Source organism: Misgurnus anguillicaudatus, chromosome 12, assembly GCF_027580225.2.
Source record: "Misgurnus anguillicaudatus chromosome 12, ASM2758022v2, whole genome shotgun sequence".
Taxonomy (NCBI): Eukaryota; Metazoa; Chordata; class Actinopteri; order Cypriniformes; family Cobitidae; genus Misgurnus; species Misgurnus anguillicaudatus.
This window is the reverse complement of record NC_073348.2, coordinates 22,626,246-22,646,332: the sequence shown is the minus strand read 5'-3', so window position 1 is coordinate 22,646,332 and position 20,087 is coordinate 22,626,246. Positions and strand designations below refer to the sequence as shown.

Sequence of the window (20,087 nt, the reverse complement as noted above, 5' to 3'; positions counted from 1 at the left end):
GCATCCTTGGAATTGAGAAAAAGCCAATGAAGGTATCTCAGGGACAGGAAGTAAACCAAACACTGGATTCGGATGTGCCTTGATGCCTTTGAATGCTGCCTCAGAAGACAGCATTTTGGAGATTTCGAACGCAGCTTTTGTGTTTTCAGGCTACCAAAACGCAACTACAGTAGTGTGTAAATAAATATATAGGCAAAATGCATAAATTTTTTATTTTTAAGTTAAAAATTGTCATCAGCCCAGAGGTTTTAAAGAATGCAAAATGCTTTCAAGTCTGTACTACAGTATACGAGTGGTCAGGGGCGTAACTATATCGGTAAGCAGGGTAAGTGGTGCTTACGGGCCCCGACCAATCAGTGGCCCGCCCGACTGGAAGATTTTGATTGACAGTCGGGGGGCCCTATCGCATATTCAACACTATTCGCTGTTCCCGGGTTTTCTCATGGGTTTTCAATGCTTGGCATACCTACATCATGCCATCCAGAACTGAAGTCCGGAAAATGCCGCTATAAATTATAATGTGGTTATAATATAACGCTATAGCCTATAGTGTGAGTGAGCATCTTATTTATGTATTTAGACCTAGACGTATGTGTGTGTAGTGCTGTCGCGAGCAGTGTTTTTTCATATATTAAGGTGCGCCATCACCAGTGTTTTGTTTTTGTTGTGGTGCGCGTAGGCTATTTCTGATTTTGTCAGTCATCTCATCTGCCGTGTCTCTATGATCCTATCCTATTCATTGTACCCTTCTTGTGGACATTGAGTCATCATGTGCTCTAGTAGAGGGCCCACCTTGATAATCCTGCTTAGGGGCCCAGTGTTGGCTCTTTACGCTACTGCGAGTGGTAAGTGTTTCTAACCAGAGAGGGGGATAAAAAGACAGTTTAAGCGCATCGGTTTATTTCCTTACAGGCATCTTTTTCATCGAATGCTTGCTAAACCTGCCCTGTTATGCATTAAACAGAACCTTAGACAAAACCTCTTTGGGAAAAACTCTTTCAGATGGCTAGCGGAGGTAAATTGCTCTGGTTTCATTATAGAAGCTGTGAAATCCCAGACACACGTTTCCCTACAATCTCCCTGTTCTGATCTTTCATCAAAACTTACTTGCAGAACAGTATGGGGCATCTCAAACTTTAATCATCTTTGACCTATAAACTTCAACCAGTACAGAGCAAAACTCCCTGTGGAGCTCTCTCTCTCTCTCTCTCTCTCTCTCTCTCTCTCACTCACTCACACACACACACACACACACACACACACACACACACACACACACACACAGGTAAGCAGCAGTTGTTCAGCAATCAATGTACGTGAAGTACTTTAGCACAAAAAATCCTCTCTGCATGCCGTTCTCTTCATCGCCTGCTTATTTTTTGACGTTTTGAAAAGCAAGATTCCATTTTCCTCTTTGTTGCAGTCACAATGACTTATTTTAACCCCCAGAAGTGTAATGTGGAGATGTAATGTGTGGACTTTTTGGAAATAAGCTAATATTACAAAACAAACTTGTCCTATGTTGAGCTGTTGTGCGGGTTCGAGTCAGAGCAGAATGTCCCATTTGTCTCACATTAAACAAATAAAAAAGAAGTAACTGCATAAATTTCACAGCACACTACCCACAAAGCCTGAAACAAAAGAACAAACACGGGCAGGCACTGGACTTAAAGTCCATGTAAAGTCATTTCAGACAATTGCTTTTAAACACATTATAAATGTTTTGTATGTAATGTATTGCTGAAACACAGTACAAAGACTGTGAACAATAGTTGCGTTTACATTGACATTTGTAATCCGTTTAAATGATCAATCTGAATAAAAATGCTCCATGTAAACACCTCAATCGGACTAAAAAGTGCCAATCTGATTAAAAATCTAATCCGCTTGTTAGGGGTGGTTTATACCTTTTGTAATCCGCTCAAAATGACATGTATACACTTGATCGGATGGATAACTGAAACTGGGACGCTCTGCGCATGTGCTATCTTTTCTTTTTTTAATGGAGGTTGGTAAAGCCACTAAAAGGCGCATTTCCGCCACCTACAGGACGGGAGTGTGGAGCATATGCACACATGCAATGACGTAGAATTGCCGTAATGACATGTGACGCAAATAACTCGAGTTTGTTTTGTTGAAGGAAGTCACGACTCACAAGAAGTGATTGTCTTGTTAATCTTGTTCCTATTATCCTTCCAGTTCCCCATAAAGTGATACAAGACAGCGTTGTCCGGTCCGTCCATGATTTATACTCTGATCCACAAACGCATGCGGTCTCTGCAGCACTGCGTGAAGTAAAATACGCTTTTTGGGCACACGTGAATGGGTGTTTTTGCTGCGGCTTTGAGGCACAAAGCAAATCTTAAAACAGCGGGAAACTATATTTGTGCAATGTGCGCATGTCAAATGATCAAATCTGATTTAAATCTTGTGTCATATAAACACGCACATCAATCTGATCACATTATTAAGTGTTCATGTAAACGCTATGATAGGATTTATTAATCGTAAGGATTTTAATCCGATGGAGGCAAAATGTGTCCATGTAAACGTAGCTAATGATGTGGAGTTACACCATTAAAGAGTTTTTCCACATGTCTGTGTTCAGGATTATTTGGGCGCGGCTAAAGCGGTGGCTCGATGATGCACTGGTGCCACCAGCATGGCCACGCCCCTAACACAATCGCAAGCATCCATTCAGGTTGTAGCAGTATTTGAAAGCTGAGAGAGACCCTGGGAGCTTTCCTGTGAGTGGGCATGGTTTCAGCGCCAAAAGCGGCACACCGCGTGCGATTGTGAGCGAGAGTCTTTTCTATTTTTCTATTATTTAGACTTTTTTACATTTTCATCATTAAAATTGGGCTGAGCTGGATGGTTAATAACACATTTTTCTGTGGTGTGCCAAACAGAGAACCTTATTAAATATTAGACTTTAGTGAAATATACTGTACCGAATATGATGTAATATTACACACGAATTCAGAATGATGTGGAAGAAAATGAGTGAGTTATTCATCATTACTGTCTGAACAGCGTATGCCGCCCCGCTGACATGCAAGCAACGTGGACACTCCAAATTTTCCATTTGGAAAGTCTGTCACATTGTTTCCGTTCCCATCATCCCAAACATTACTGCATGGCTGTATGTACCGTGTGCTTTTCGGTCTCACTTTAAAGTCACCTTTGTTTTTGTTTATGACAAGGTCATTGCTTCAGATGCAGGGCATGAGCAAGCACGATTGCTTTGTGACTGGTGGCTGATGTGTGTTGTTTAAATATGCCATTGCTTTTGCTGCTGTAGGAAAAACCTTGTCATGCAGTTTATGGGCCTCTGGTTTCCTGGAAGTATGGGAATCGATGATTCTTGCAAGCCCTTAGGTCAGCCAAGTGAAGATGTCTGGGGAGAAAACATGTTTATGATTTACATACAACGTACATGCAGACGGCATCTGGAAGCACAGCATGCGGATTCAGGGACAATCTCGTTCTCAGACTTTGCTACCCAGATTGTTATAGTATGTGGATTTGAGCGGATCAAAACAAAACACATTGAGAGACACACAGTAGGAGTCAGTCTGCATAATGTGCACTAATGGTGGTTTACGCTATCATGTGCAAAATATGATAGCGACATAACATGATTATTGCATCAGATTACCAAAACAAGCTCACTTGTTTTTTTCTCCAGTAGGCTATAACAGACTGATGGACCCCTGTGCGTACCAGTTTAGTCCTGCTACAAAAATGCCAACGAGACAGACCAAAAAAATCACTTAAACCACAACGGCACAACAGCATGCCGAGATAATGATATTCAATCTCCCTCTACAGGAAAAGAAAACTTCGTTCCGACTTGATTTGAATACCCCCATTGGTTTTACATAGCAGAACACTGTGTCATACATAATAAATATTGATAGTGCTGGGAACATCAACTCTAATCAGCATTTAGCAGTTGAAAAACAGAAAATCCTATACGTTTGCATACTATAGCACATCGCATTAGAGTAAAATCATTTAACACGCTTTACAGAAGACTGCACCCACTTGAACAACGTACATCGTGCAGTATGCTTTGTGATGCAAACAGTACAGATACCGTAGGACGAAATGCACATTAGTGATGAATGCATTAGATAACTACATCAAAAATGCTTTGTGTAGGCTTCTGAAGGATACTGAACGGTTCTGCACAACAGGAACTGAGTCAATTAATTTCTTTCACATAATGGACTTGTCAAAAACAGCTTTTTACTCACTAAGAGCGGCCTAGAATGTCATCTTTTATGTTGGTTGATTGTTCTCCTACAGTATCTAATTTAAAAAGCCTAACATGTGAAATCTAAATGATGGCATGTTGACTGTTGATTTCAAATAGATGTGCTATTTACTCTAAAAATGCTGTTCTGCTGAGTAATGCAGACCAATAAGTGCAAATGCAAAGCAAAAAATATTATTTTCCCTTTAGAATAAAAAATATGATGTTTCCCCCTTCAAAAACAAGCCATGTGCACATTATTTAGTTGTAAAATGTCTATTAAAGGCTAATTCAATAAGGCTAATCAATATAATGAAATTGTATATCAATTCAGTTTGCAAATAATGAATTATTGAGATTTTGGATTTAACCTAATGCTTTTATTTGATCTTCATGACGGCAATGCACATTTACAGATGTTTTCTGTGGTTAATTCGCTAAACGATTTAAAGAAACAACATTTGCTTATTTTCTTTTCATTAGATATTTAGACATGCTCACTCATACTTACGTCAGACTTGGCAAACGTCCATGATTTTAGGAATTAGTCAATTAATCAGATATATATAGAAATAATAATTATAAGAGTGATTGATATGCAATGTGCAGTAGTGTGAAGTTCAGTTGTGCACATTTTTGGCACAGATTTCTTTAAAATGTTTTTAACACACTACGTAGTGCAGCAATATCATTATATTGATTTTTTTTTTTTAGAAATTATTGTCTAATAGTGCCACTTTAAGTGTCCATTACGACTGGTGATTTTCCTTAATCTTTTGTACAATAACACTATACCCTGATGTTTTTAAACACGGGGGAGGAGGAAAAATCCCAACACAAGGTCGTCTGAGACACGACCGTCCTACAGTACGTAGATGCCCTTGTGCGCTTCAGCCAGTGCGCAGCGGTTAGATGCGCCCGATGATACCGCGCTCTCTTTATTGCGTCCGCTCTGACGAGAAGCCCCGGGGGTCGGACGTGTAACTTCAGTTCGGTGGAAAAAAGGAGTTTTCCCCTGCACAGACGACTGAGAGCAATAAGTGGAAGTGTTATTTATCTTTTTGCTTTCTTCATTATCAAGGACCGGGAGAAACTACGGAGGTTGTGACGGCGCGGACGCGTGAGCTTAATAAAAGGATTTTTGATGAAAGTCAAGGTTGTCCGGTTCACAATCGAGGTTATCCAGCGGGGATTGATATTTCCTGACAGGAATCCACATAGAGATCGGAGAAATATTAAGGTCAATCGATGAACCAACTTCTGTGCGTTTTTAAAAAAAAATGTGGGAACCGGAGAGGTTTTGAAGTTTTGTAGTCGATAGTGGCGCAATCTCAAGATTTAAAGTTTTGAATGTTTTATTATTTACAAAGTTGATCTCACGCTCTCAAACCCGGACTAATATCAAGCCACTCGACCCAAATGAGAGAAATACATCAACGCTCACGTGAAACGGATATGTTGGCGTTTTTCATCAAATAGGCTAACCCCCCATAATTATTTTTCATACATCTTTCACTAAAGTTGCAAGTGGAACTAAGTATTGGATTTATAAGGTCTGAACTACCGTCTGACTTTGTCTTAACCACCGACTGAGTGTTTGGAGATGAACCTGCGGTGTGAAAAGACGCCCGTTAAATAACCCGTGATCGGAAATTATCGGCTGCAACGTCGGACGGAGTCTGGGATTGTAAAACCTCACTGCTTGTTCGTATGGGAACTATGATGATTTTACTCAATATCCTAAGCGTCCTGTTTTTATTGGATGAGTAATAAAGCTCATGTTTATAGAATGACACGAGGACACAGACAAAGAAATGAGAAAGTAATAAAATCAGTGTATAGGCATGTATCATCTTGACAGAGTTTTCTAATATCGCCTGCGCAAAGTACATATTTACGGGGAAGAGACATACAACTCACGTGCTTTATACAATCGTTTCCCGTGCATTGTTTGTCTTAAACAGCACCACATTCTGTAGGAAGATATAGCTAAGGTTAAAACGACTAAAACTGTTCCGTGTTTGAGGACACGTTGTTTTAATCTGAGACACGTGTGTCGCTGTCCATGGTGCTGAAAACGCGAACTGTTCAAACAAAGTACCAACATCTAATTTCGTATTTTAACGTTTCCAGGATATTTTCAGTTTGTTGTAGTTTTATTACACTTGCTTTTCTCCACAGGTAATCCAGGTTACGCTACGAATTCATTGTGAAGCTGCAGATGGCGAACGATTCACAGTATTCTCTTGAAATCAATATAGAGATCTAGAAATATAGAGATTTGTTTTCAAATGTAACTTAAAGATGACACAGCCTATCCAGTAAAATATGGTGCGTTTCAAGTAATCGCCAGCTGCTTGCACTTCCCTGCCCCGCAGACAGGAGTCACTCTCGTTTGAGATTGTGGATGTCACTGTTGGGCACAGTCACCATATAGCACTGTAAAACGATTGCAAACTTGGGACTCCATTTAAAAACAGTGCCGAGTAAAAGATAGTTACCTAAAACATATATGAAGAGTTTGGTTCCAAAACGAGATAACTCCGTTTTTAAAATGTTCCAAAAATCTTGTTTGTGCATTTCAATTATTATCCATCAAACTGCAGTTGTTTTGTTTAGATTTAAGCTTTCATAACTAAAAAATACAGCTAAGCTGTCAGGATCCTGCCAAAGAGTCTTGTTTAATATTTATGTCTTGTCATGATGGCAGGGTTTGGCAGTCCCATGTTCTATGTGGAGGCTCGTGGCCTTGCGTATCGGGGTCATGTGCCTTCGGTGTCTCGTCTCTTGTCCCCGCCCCCTCGTTCTCCTAATTATTGTTAATCATTAGTTCATTCCCATCACCTGTTCCCTCTTGTTATCTTGGTTCCTTATTTTATGTTATTGTTTCCTTTGTTCTATGCAGGATCATTTTGTTGTGTTAAGTGTTTCTTGTGTATGTCAAGTCAGTCAAGTCTAAGTCTAGTCTAGGTTTTTGTTGAGTCTCTTCTCTAGTCTGGTTTAGTGTTAGTCTGTCTAGTGTGATTATCTTGTGTAGCCTATGCTGTTTGCCCCCATGTGGGCTTTCGTTTTTTGTGTCTTATAATAAAGTGTTATCTGTTATACTCCTTTATCGTCTGCGCATGGGTTCACTCGCCCCTGTTCCTGACAGTAGCGCAATAAAACACAATAAAAACATGATAACATAATGATAAACGTGTTTTGACTAAATTTAAAAACTGAGTTATCTCGTTTTGGAACCAAACTCTTCATATATTTCCAATCTAAAATACTGCTGAATTGTTTTGTTTATATTTCTCACACTGAAGGGATTTCACAGGGAAATTCAAATTCTGTCGTCATTTATTCATCCTCAAGTTGTTCCAAAGCTGTATACATTTTTTTTGTCTGCTGAGCAAAAAGGAAGACATTTTGAATAATGTTTGTAACCAATCAAATCTGGGGCACCATTCACTTCCATAGTAGGAAAGATAATACTATGGAACTGAATGGTGCCCGAGATCTGTTTGGTTGTTAAAGGGATAGTTCAGTAAAAATGATATTAAACCCATGATTTACTCACCCCCAAGTCGTCCGATATGCATATGTCCATCATCTTTTAGATGAACACATTTTCTGTTATTTTAGAAAATGTCTACGATATATCATTCTGTAAAATGTAAAGTTATGGGGTCCACTCCTTCAAGTACAAAAAATGTGCATTTATCCTTTACAAAAGTATTCCAAACGACTCCAGGGGGTTAAACAAAGGCCTAAATATCCACATTTAAAGGAACACGTCCACATTTTGGGAATGCCCAAGTAGCAGTGCTGCGCCTTCTGAGAATATAGTTCTCAGTATATATTCTGTTAAAATATTGCTGTGTCTCATATGACCTTGTTATTTGTACACGCTGTGACTATACAAATGAAAACACCTAAATAGGAAACTGTTTGCGATATTTTGTCACTTATTGGGAGCAGTATGCTAGCTGGAGCCATTTACTTCCAGTCTTTGTGCTAAGCTATGCTAGCGGGGCTGCGTCAGACAGAGTTGCAGCACGCATTGAGATGGGAAGGGTATGTGTGGACTTATCTAACTCTGTGAATTAGCTAAATTCCCAAAATGTGCGCATGTTCCTTTAAAACTTTATAAACGAAAATTACTAGCTTCCGGTAACTCTGGACAACACCGCACAGATTACTCTCAGAAGTCCCCCTGGAGACGTTTGGAATACTTTTCAAATATGCACATTTTTTGGACTTGAATGAGTGGACCCCATAACTTTACATTTTACAGACTGATATATCGTAGACATTTTCTAAAATAACAGAAAATGTGTTCGTCTGAAAAATTGCCGAACTTTCCCTTTAACGTTCTTCACATTGTCTTTGTGTTCAGCGGAACAAAATTTGTATACAGATATCTAATCTGAAGGTGAGTAAATGATTCATTTTCAGTGAACTGTCCCTTTAAGTCAAAATTCGTACGTAGGTAGGGTACTGTATACATGCAGTAAAAATCCACAATCTGTTTTCATCCATTACAATGCTTGTGGGGATGTATCACATAAACATCTTAATCATATCTAAACTGTTTAGTAACTACTGTATTGTGATTTCAACCCATTAAGAACAGATATTGATCTTGGGACGTCGGAACATTCTGCGATACGGCCCCACATGTACAATTATTAATACAGCTATGTACATTTACATTCATTCATTTAGCAGATGGTTTTATCTGAAACGACTTACAAATGAGATCACATTTAAAATGTTGTCTTGGGGGCCAACAATAAGCGTTGTCTACAAAGCTAAGTAGGAAAAGAGTTGTGTTTATTGTATGTAGGTATACAGTGAGTATATGTAGCCATTGATAACTTTATGACTTATATTTAATACCGCCTTTCCCACAGATGAGGTGGTACTTTCAATGGCCAGCCATTCTTCCCTGTCAGGGCTGGGAACGCACGGCTGGAGGGCTCCCATGGACTGCCTGAGAGCCAGTGAGATGTGCAACCAGAACTCGCAGTGCAGCTCACGCTTTCGCATCATGCGCCAGTGCCTGGTGGGTCGTGACAGGACTACCATGCTGGCCAACAGGGAGTGTCAGGCTGCCCTTGAGGTGCTGCAGGACAGCCCGCTGTATGACTGCCGCTGCAAGAGGGGCATGAAGAGGGAGCTTCAGTGTCTACAGAGCTACTGGAGCATCCACATGGGGCTTAATGAAGGTAGGGCTGGCAGATACTTTGGGGTGCAGCTAAGAAGTCAACTTAAAGGCGCTCTAAGCGAATTGACGCGCTTTAGACCATAAAACATTTTTTGTTACATACAGCAAACATCTCCTCACTATCTGGTTGCTGCCTGTCCGCTGATCAAACTGTAAAAAAAACGCGATCTCTGTAGACAGCTCAGGCTCGACAACCGGCAATATCAACATAGTGGCCAAACCTAGCACAACAAAACATAACAAAGTGTTCCAGCCAATAAACGACAAGAAGGATTTGGGGGTGGGGGTTGGGCGCGTTCATGAAAGTAAGGACGGGATAGGGAGGGGGAGGCGTTAACTACGCTCCGTTTGTTTGAAAACAGTTCAAACACCAACAGGAAGTGACGTCGCACATTATTCGCTTAGAGAGCCTTTAAAGGTGATAAGTGTACTTTTTTGATGCTAATAGCAACTAAAAGCAAATCGAGTTCCCTATAAAGGTGCCCTTATTTAAATGAACCATGGTGTTACTATGGGATACTATAGGACCATAGGTATACTGCAAATCCTATAAAGATATGGCTCTATGCTAATTTGTAGTTATCATGGTTTTGCTGCAGATAGTCTACCATAGTTGAACTATAGTAAAACCATAAGGGTTTAAGCAGAATGACCGGCCTAACAAAGCACTGACTGTCTCAACCAATGATGTGAGTTGACGGAAGACTATCTGTTTCACCGACTAATGGAAGGCTGGGGTCAGAAAGTTAACATTCATTATTTTTGCGAATCCATTGGTTGACATTAGTGATTCAGAAATATCACACTTTGCAATAAAATTATATTTCAGGGTGAATCTCTGTAACCTTGAAACTCAGAAACTTGTTCAATAAAGAGTTGCATAATAGATAATTTGCTTTTTACTTGTAACTGTAGCATAGATTTAGGGTGCTAAGCTAAAATAGTTGCTTTTGTTGCCGACCAATTAGCTCGCTTGTTTGTTAACCATTACCTGCTCTCTTTCCAGTCGATCCATCACGGAAACGCTCAGACGTTCGAGATGGCACTTGTTTGCCTTTGGGAGTGTTGGGAAATCATTATAGGATTTAAGCAGTGCAAATCGCCTTGAATTATAACCCATCTGCTTTGGCAGTTGCCGCGGGAGCCGCAACAAATAGGGTCCTATTGATGCGAGTAATCAGAGAGCGCTTTTAAAGCAACTGCCCCTCTCAAGCATGGCATTTCAATGAGGCATTGTGAACTACTGGGCCTGCTTACTGCCTGCTGAGGTAAGGGAAAAAATAAAAACGCATAGCTTCTTTTCATCAGAGCCTGTATGCAAACAGATTAGGCGCTGCAGAAAGTTAATTCCATGCAAATGTGCCATATTTATATCGGTCAAATTAGAGGAAATTGAAACGGTCGATAAATGATGCCAGGCAGATGTTATCCTAGATTCGAATGCGAAGTACATTAACAATTACAGATAACAACAAACACAGCTCATGAAAAGAGTTTGTTTTCTCAACAGCACTTCAGTTGATTTTGCTTTAGGACTCGGACCTAGTTTTGTGTCCTACTTTTGGACAGTGGCGGCACCAACTCTCTTTAAAATGTTTTCTTGTGATTTCGCTCCTCAATCTACCACAGAAAAGTGTCAGGGAGCATGCAGTAATGATTACGCCGGGACAGAACTCTATCAAATCCACCGAAGACGCACAATTGGCCGGTTCAACAAGCGTCGACCCAATAATCACCCAAACTAAGAGCCGCTCTATTATGGCGTTTTCTTTCTGTCATTGTGTTTGAATGGGGTGGCATAGATTTTCTATTTCTAAAGAAATAGTCTTACATGAAGCAAAACAGAACAGGTCAAATCTTGTCACACTGCGCTGGGATGTCTACAGAAAGTGTAGGAAAGAAAAACAGAGAGAGAGAGAGAGAGAGAGAGAGATATTGCGTCATAGAAATGTAGGACTGAGCATAGTAAGAAGGCAGAGGGATAAATTATAAGAAAATAATTGACAGTAAGAAAAATAAATAAAACAAATATTGCATAATAAGATGGAATAATCTATAACCTCCTTTTTTTCTTTTCTGGAAAGTAATACTTGCATTCCTATTCATGAATATCCGCTGACTTCACTCACATCTCAAACTTGTCTTCCGCCATTTTGAGTAAAGTGGTTGCAAAAGAACTAGAAGCTATGCCTTCAATATGTTGTGAGCATCAAAATCGCTATTTTTACAACACTAAAAGGCTCGACACAACATTATACTTTGCTCGAAGTATCACCTGTGTCTCTACACGTAAACTCGAGCATTGAGAACATTATTTGTGTACACAGAGTTTACTAAAAAGAAGGTTTTTAACAACTAATTTTGGTTGTTTTGGTGTCTGCTCGCCGCCATCTTGCCAGACAAGATGTATTGATCTCCCAATGCGACGTAAGGAGGGACGAGAGTAAAGATGGATAGCTCCTAAAGCATAGTTCAATATAAATTCACGGATAATTCGTTGTTTTGTTGCAAGTGAAAAACAATATTGACCTTCTAGTTAAAAAAGGAGCCTCATATGAGATTCATTCATTCGCGTTCGGAAATCGATTCTTTATGTCTGGCAAAGAAGGCGAGCAGACAACATTACAGCCAAAGTCAGTTGTTCAAAACCTTTCTTTTTAGTAAACTTTGTGTACACATTTAATGTTCTCAATGCTCGCGTTGATGTGTAGAGATTCAGGTGATACTTCGAGCAAAGTTTCATGTTGTCTCGAGCCTTCTTAGTGTTGCTAAAATAGTGGTAGTTCGGTAGCAGCGGACAGCGGCTGGAAAAACGCATCAGGGATCGAGTAGGCATTACACCCTAACCAAGATATTTCTTTAAAGTAGCGTTTCTTTTCGTGACAGTCAAGGTGCGAAATGTTGTATTTCGTAGCCATTTCCCGTATCCGTAAAAATCATAGACAGTAAAAGATAAGAAATCCGTAAATCGTAGTAAGCTAGCCAATGCTTGTCAGTAGCCTACTGGTACTCGGTAGGTACTCAAGATGGCGGCAGGCAACTGGAATGACGTAAAAGGTCACATGACTGATATTCATAAATAGTAGTCCTAAAATGTGCTAGGAGGGTTAACCTCTTAACGTGCACTAGATTGTCCGGGGAATGATGTCACTTTTTTAACGCTGCTAACAGCTGAAAAGTATGTGAAGACAAGTAGCCTAGTTTATTGGTTTGCTTGTAGATAAGCCTATTATTGGTAACATGCATTTACATTAAACTTAAAAATAAAAGTGAAGAGGTGATTATGCCTCCTTTTTTCAGAAGACCACCACAAATCACTGGTAGGGTGAAAAATGAGTGACTGATAAAGAAAAAAGCAAGAGATCTGAGAATCTTAGGGGCTGTGTACACAACATCATTTTCAACCGAAACTTGGAATGTTTTATGCAGTTTGGGTGTTTGTTTATATGACAGCCTTTTGGGTCCTAAAAACCTTTGAAGAATGGTTTCAAAGTGCAACTTTTTGAAAACGGTGCCTTTTTTCTCTGTGTAAACTACATAAACGTGAATCTGTGATAATGGTGACGTAATGCACATGTGTTAATTCAGTATAGGCATGTGCTGGTTTAACCAAAACAACAATAGTGGCCAACAGGACTAGGTTTGTGCTGCTCAAGATACTGAGTTTATTAACGCCTCTTCAACAAACTTTTTGACAAATTGCTGCTTTATATTTTACAGGGTTCCCGTGGGTCTTTGAAATCTTTGAAAGTTTGTGAATCTGGGGGAAAAATGCAAGGCCCTGGGAAGTTTTTGAAAATATACATACATAGATACAGGTCATTGAAAGTGCTTGAATCAATTTTATGCAAGAAGTTTTCTGAAAAAAAAGACTTTTTAAACACACATAAGTTGTTCACTTTAAATGCTTATATCTTCTGTATGCGAATGTTGATTCATACCAAAATGCTTTTTTTGTATAATTGTGTTTGACACATGAAAACGTCTCAGGTTACGTATGTAACTGTTGTTCCCTGAGAAGGGAACGAGACGCTGCGTCTCCCTTGTCATACTTCCTGCTTCCCTGTAACGCCGTCTTTAGCAGTATTTTAGATAGCGATATAATTCCTGGTTCCCGCGTCGATTGGTTGTTGTCGTATTTGTCCCTCCTCTCTCCACTGTGATAGTATGGCTAAGTCCAAAGTGACACTTTGAGAGTTGAGCGTTTCTCCAAAAGCTGAACATTTTTTAACTCTGGGCACAGACAAAATAACGTCAGCTGCTGGTGTTTTTTAAAAGCATGTCACTTCTATTGAAAACAATTGAAAACATACACCCCCTTAGAGACTGTAGTCAGTTTGAGGGTTTGCCAATGGCAGGCAGGATGTTGGAGCTCAGCGCTCTGTTAGAGCAAAGCCCCTTCACCTTTATCGTTCCCTCAGGCAGTGTCAAAGCCCTCTCAGCATGGCCAATATTCAGCCTGATCCATGACACAGACAGATTTTGTGGCATTGAGGGAAAATCAGCAACAGACGTTCTGCCAAAAAGGATTGCTGGGATGTTTGCTCCAGCTTTAGAAACACAAGCCTGGTTGTGCTTTGCAATTCGCATGACGCTCGGCGTATCCAGTCAAATCTCCCATTGACCGGTGATGTTTTGATTTGTATCAAAACTCAAAGGCATGCAGCATTTGTGAGGCCAAACATTTTAGAAAGCAGCAACCTAAGGTTACACTGTAAAAAGTGGTAACACAAAATTGCTACTTTCGATCTTTTTGTGATAAAAGCCCCCCCAAAAACCCACCTCAATGTAAATAAAAATATAAACCAGCTAATTAGCATTCTAGCTAAACTAAAAGAGGATACAACCAGCAATGCCAAGGTCATGGGTTTGATACCTAGGACTGCATGTACAGTACTTACAAAGCTTACTGTTTACTTACAACAGTGCTTCGCCAGGTGTCAGCCACATATTAGCTTTAACATTTTAAAACATTTAAGTAAAAAGATAGCAAGTTTTTTATTGACTATTCACAGTGGTAATAAATGTTTATAATATATTTTTTGAAGATATATCTTTGTATTCTATTCATATTTTTTACTACCAATTAAAAAATAATTTAACATAATTGTTGGAATTTTGAATATTGTCGCTGCCCGATAAAACTCACGTATGTCCAAAACGCTTACTTTTCAGGAAATGAACACCGTATTTCAAAAGCAGTTGAATGTAGCGTTGTCATACTTGGTACGGCATGTTTACATGTAACCATATTCTTGCCAGTGTAATGTATAATCCACATTTGACCAAAATTGAGTTTAAATGGACATACGTGCATATTTTACAGTAACGGTGGTCGATACGCATTCTTTTGATCATTAATTGGCCAAGTCGCGTTTTATATTGACAGATGAATACACTCAGTTTATTACATACCCTACGTCTTAGTTTATTAAATACGCTTAGTTTATTTAATATTAATTATAAATGTATTAAATGTCTCTTGCAAACTATGAAGGGACAATGAATCAATACACTGACATGGTAATGCTAGACAGACACTTTGTTTGCACAGTCCTACTGTAATTTTGTCACTCCTAGACGTACGTCTGGCTTCAGGGAGGAAACGTTTACCTCGATGAAGGAAAGTCATTGTCTCACCAGGCTATGTTTATTCGGCTATCCAGTGCTGAGCTTCGATGAAACTTCACGAGACTGGCGAGATGCTTCCACAGGGCGGGAAATACGCAGCGTGATTGAAAGCTTTGACACCAAATGGATATACATGAAAATCAGATGACATGATTTCACAACTTTTCATTGGCCATTTAGAAATGTGAAGCATACTGTATACGGAAATTAACCTGGACATTCAATCCGTCGAAAAATCTCAAAATCGGCAAAATGGACATACGTGGTTTTCATCGGACAGCGACAATATGTTTTTGAGGGACTTTACTCCTCTAAAGTTTGGGATGCACATATACCAAATACACAAAATAACATTGTTTTTAGCAATGAAATAGGTGCTCTTTAAAATATAATATTATAATAACATTTCATATTCTCATATTCTTTAAATGTTAAATGACCTGGCACCCAACTCAATCTACATGTTTGATTTGTTATAATGACAAACATATTTGGCATTTGTTTTTACCTAACTTGATTAAATAAGTTTTAGCTTGAGATCTTGTTTGTTCTGTCAGTCGCTGTAAATTAAGAGGGATGCTAATGAAGACATTATTAAGACACATTTAGCAAAATTTTCCAAGCTTAACGGTTGGTTTGTGCTAATGGAAAGATAATGGATGCTGTTGTTATAAAATAATTCAGAGTAATTAGGCACATTTTTTGGAAGAAAGCACTGCACCTTTTTTACAGCACTTGTCTGTGTATTCACATGGTGTACAAGTAAATACACAGTCTAACTACCAAGCAATAATTGGAATATTATACTTGCAAATGTGAATTAAGTGAACTTTATAAGAACAATGTGCAGTATAGAAAAGGTATAATCTACTCTAAATGGTTTCGTGACAAAATGTTATAGCACTTGCGTGTAGTTTTTCTGTATCTCTGTCAGAGAACATTGAGGGCAATTGTGTAATTACAGTGAGATCGGCAGCCTATGACCCCCATCTGCGCCTATGCAAATGTTATTATAGCTGTCCATGTTAATTACAAGATTATAACCAGGCAACTTTAAATAACTTAAATTTTAGCTTTAAATAAAGCAACTCACAGTGCCCCCTGAGATAACAAAGACACTTTAATACAAGACTCTAAATTACATTTACTGTTAACCCATGCAAGCATATTATTAAACAATGTGTCAGCTGATAATAATTCTGAAGCAAAACAACACTCTTTACAGAGATAAAACCGGATTAATACAGTCTTTAGTGGTAAGTATCAAAAATCTGAATGAAAAATATTTCATCTACATTTAGAGCAGTGGTTCTCAAACTTTTTCTGCGTGCGGCCCCCCTTGTCTACGGTGCATTCTTTTACGGCCCCCCAAAGAAAATTTATGACAAAAAACTGTTCTAAAATGTAACATTTTAATCAAGCAAAACATATTAAATCATACAAAGTAGTGCTGTTGGTTAGTAGCCTTATTTTTTAGGTTTAATTACACAGAATTCATGATAAATGAATGTATTTTATAAAATGTCATAAAACTGGGGCCCCCAGTTTGAGAACCACTGATTTAGAGGATGTAAATAACTTGCAGTTTAGTTGTGATTTTAATGCATTCTAATTTTGAAAAGATGTGTTGTGACATGGAGTTAGCACATGCTTTACACTGCTATCACATTTCAACACTTTCAGTACAGTTAATGAGCTAAAACAATATCATTGCACTGTGGTATTTGTAAAATAAATAAACTATATTAAAGCTGGAATCTGTAACATTCGTTTGTGAAAAATGAGCAATACATACAAATTAGTGTTCAAAACTGTCTCATTCGCAAACCGTAAGCTTATAATAATGTTTAACATTTTGAGTTTTGTAAGTTTGACTTCAGTCCATGTAAGAACATAACAATTAGGGCTGGGTATCGATTCAGATGTTCCAGATCGATTCAATTTCCATTCACAAGATTTAGATTTAGATATAGATTTAATACAAATACTATATTAATAAAAAGAAATTAAAAGCCACAACACTATCATCGTCGTCTTGCTAGCGAAATATAAAATGCCTCCATACCGCTTACTTTTTATGTGAAGGTGGCATCAACGTCGATGAAGCACCTAAAACCGCCATTTTAAGGACTAAATGAAAGAATGACAGGCTCACCTCTCGCCCCTTGGTAACATCACAAAAGGCAAAAAAGAGGGTGACATCTAGTGAAGAAGACTAGTAAATTGATTAATGTTAATCTTACGTTCAATGTTTGCAGGAAAAAATGTGAAAAAAAAAATCAATTCTGCTCTTTGAGAATCGATTCTGAATCGACCACGTTTAAAAAAACGATTAATCGAAAAACGATTAATCGAAAAATCGTTTTTTTTTGCCCAGCCCTTATAGCAATAGCACTTTATTTTACAGTACGTGCACTTACCTTGTACATATACTATGTTGTACTTACAGAAAAATGTGTGGTACTTACTTTTGAATATCTACATGTAATTAAATCATTATGTAATAGTAGGTATTATGTAACTCTATATACTGTAAGTACTGGGTAATACCAAAAACATGCTTATAGTATAGGTATACTGTAACTAACAAGAAACCTTACTGTACTTATAAATGAATGTAAAATATCATAATTTAGTACTTACAGGCAAGTGTGGGTTAATGATAGGTACTTATAGTGTACATAATATGATAACTAATAAACACTACTGTACTTACAAATTAATGTACGACATAAGAATTTAGTACTTACAGGCAAGTATAAGTTTATGAATGGCACTTATAGTGTACGTATATGATAACTACAGTAATAACAAACATTACTGGTGTGCCATTTTTGTACTTAATATCTTTGTCCTTTATTGTACCCTTTAAACCCAAGCACTGAATACCGTACACATTAACTACTTGGTACATTCACGTAGCAGGTCCATACTAACTGCATGGAAACAGGACTGTAAAATAAAGTGTTGCATTTTACACAGTTATTACACAGGACCTAACACCTAAGTTATAGCATAGTATACATATGCCACTGTGAGGCAACCCCAACCATTGAATATTGTATGAATTACCTACTGGGTAAATTCACTAGTACGTCCACAGTGACTGCATGGAAACAGGATTGTAAAACAAACTGCTGCATTGTACACAGTTATTACACAGGACCTACTGTACCACATAAGATATAGCATAGTTTACTAGTGAGACCATAAAGTAAGATGCATTGTTGTGGAGAACTTATATTGTACATTCATTTGTAAGTACAGTAGTGTTTCTTGTTAATTACTGTATACTTAACACTGTATGTATGTATCTGGCATTACCCAGTACTTATTCAGAGTTACATAATAACTACCAAGTATGTATCACTGGTAAGTACAGTAATGATACCATGTGATTACCATGTAGATACTCAAAAGTAAGTACCACACATTTGTCTGTAAGTACAACATATTTACCATATATATATATATATATATATATATATATATATATATATATATATATATATGTTTTCTTACCATTTTCTTTAACAATTTAATTAGTACAACACAAAAAATATGTCGCTTGTAAAGTGTATGGTCGAGCCTTACGAGATGACTAATTTGTATAAAACTGTACAAAGTTAACCATGCGAAGTAGTACAATTATCATAAAAAAAACATAACGAAACCCCACCCCAACCCCAACATCACAGGGGTCAAGGCAAAACTGTACAAAAATGGATGAATATGGTCGTACAAATTAATACGAATTAGCCACCTCGTAAAATACGTACGAATTTCCATGAGATAGCGTTGGTGCATATAGCACCACCTCATTTTGAGTCAGGGAAAACCCAGCTTAACATTTAAAGGTAAAGTAAAATAGTGGCATATTAAATCTGTATATTTGTAGTAGGGAACATGCCTTACTAAAAACATTACTTGTGTGCATTTTGAGGCAAAACAAAGGGCATTGATGTATTTTAAGATATGTCAGTGCAAGTTGTTTTCAGTTTGGACAGCTCTTACATTTCTTTAAGTCTATGAATAGTCTAATCCCTGTCAGCGAAACCGCCCCATATTGTTATAATAATATTTAATAATCATATCAAGAAATAATATTTCCCCTCCCCTTTTAACTATTTTAGTTTATTATAGCTAAATTGAGTTAAAGTAGCAGCTATGGCTTCGATTATTGCTTTTATATTAATAAATCACCTAATGCAAGTCAAAATTAAATTAAGCATTACTGTATCTTGTAAGACTTAATATTAAGTCTTATTAAATGTGGAGAAAAGCTCTTTCACGTCCTCCTTTTTCACTCACTGATCTCTGGTTGATTCATTGAGCTCTGATTGATTCACTTGATTACGTTCATTAAAACAAATTGGTTTAAAAGAATCATTCGTTTAGCACTACGGATAAAAAAACATACTCGGAATATTATTAAAAATTTAAAAAATTTCTCAAACGCTGATTCTGTACTAATCACATTCTTACAGCTTATCGGAAGATAACTAATAAAACAATTTGTGCACTAAATTGTTTGAAGGAAATTAGCAAAGTTTGTTAGATAGCCCGAGATTTGGACGCAATAGAGGTGGTTAAATTAAACGGCGTGCTTCATCAAATATCAGTGTGGTTCATCCTCTCTCAAAGCTTTAATTAAACAAGCGTGTAGATATGAGAATGGTTAAAGGGCAGAATTCATTAGCTATTGTGCACCTGACAAATTGTGAAACGAAATCGGGTCCGACTCTGCCAAGTCATTTGGTATTTGTGGATTAATGAACATGCTTAGACTCCACAACCGAGATTTACTTTTGTCCGCAGAGGCAATGTATCAGCCGATTGTTATTTGCTTGCTAATTGCATCCTTTGATTCCTACCAGGCACAACATGGGGGAAATGTCCTACCTACCTCATAAAAAATAAGATAATAACTATCCCCCGACTCTTAGGAAATATTATTCATAATAAATCATACTGTAACTATTTTTC

The 20,087-nt window shown here is 37.9% G+C and overlaps 1 protein-coding gene across 1 annotated transcript in view; it reads left to right on the top strand.

Moving 5' to 3' along the window:
- Positions 1-9,158: 9,158 nt before the first annotated feature.
- gfra2b (GDNF family receptor alpha 2b) overlaps positions 9,159-20,087 on the top strand; it is a 70,903-nt gene continuing 59,974 nt past the window's right edge. Inside the window, exon 1 of the mRNA XM_055208747.2 lies at positions 9,159-9,471. Coding sequence (XP_055064722.2) covers positions 9,174-9,471 — 298 coding nt within the window. The 5' untranslated portion in view covers positions 9,159-9,173. The remainder of the gene's footprint in view (positions 9,472-20,087) is intronic.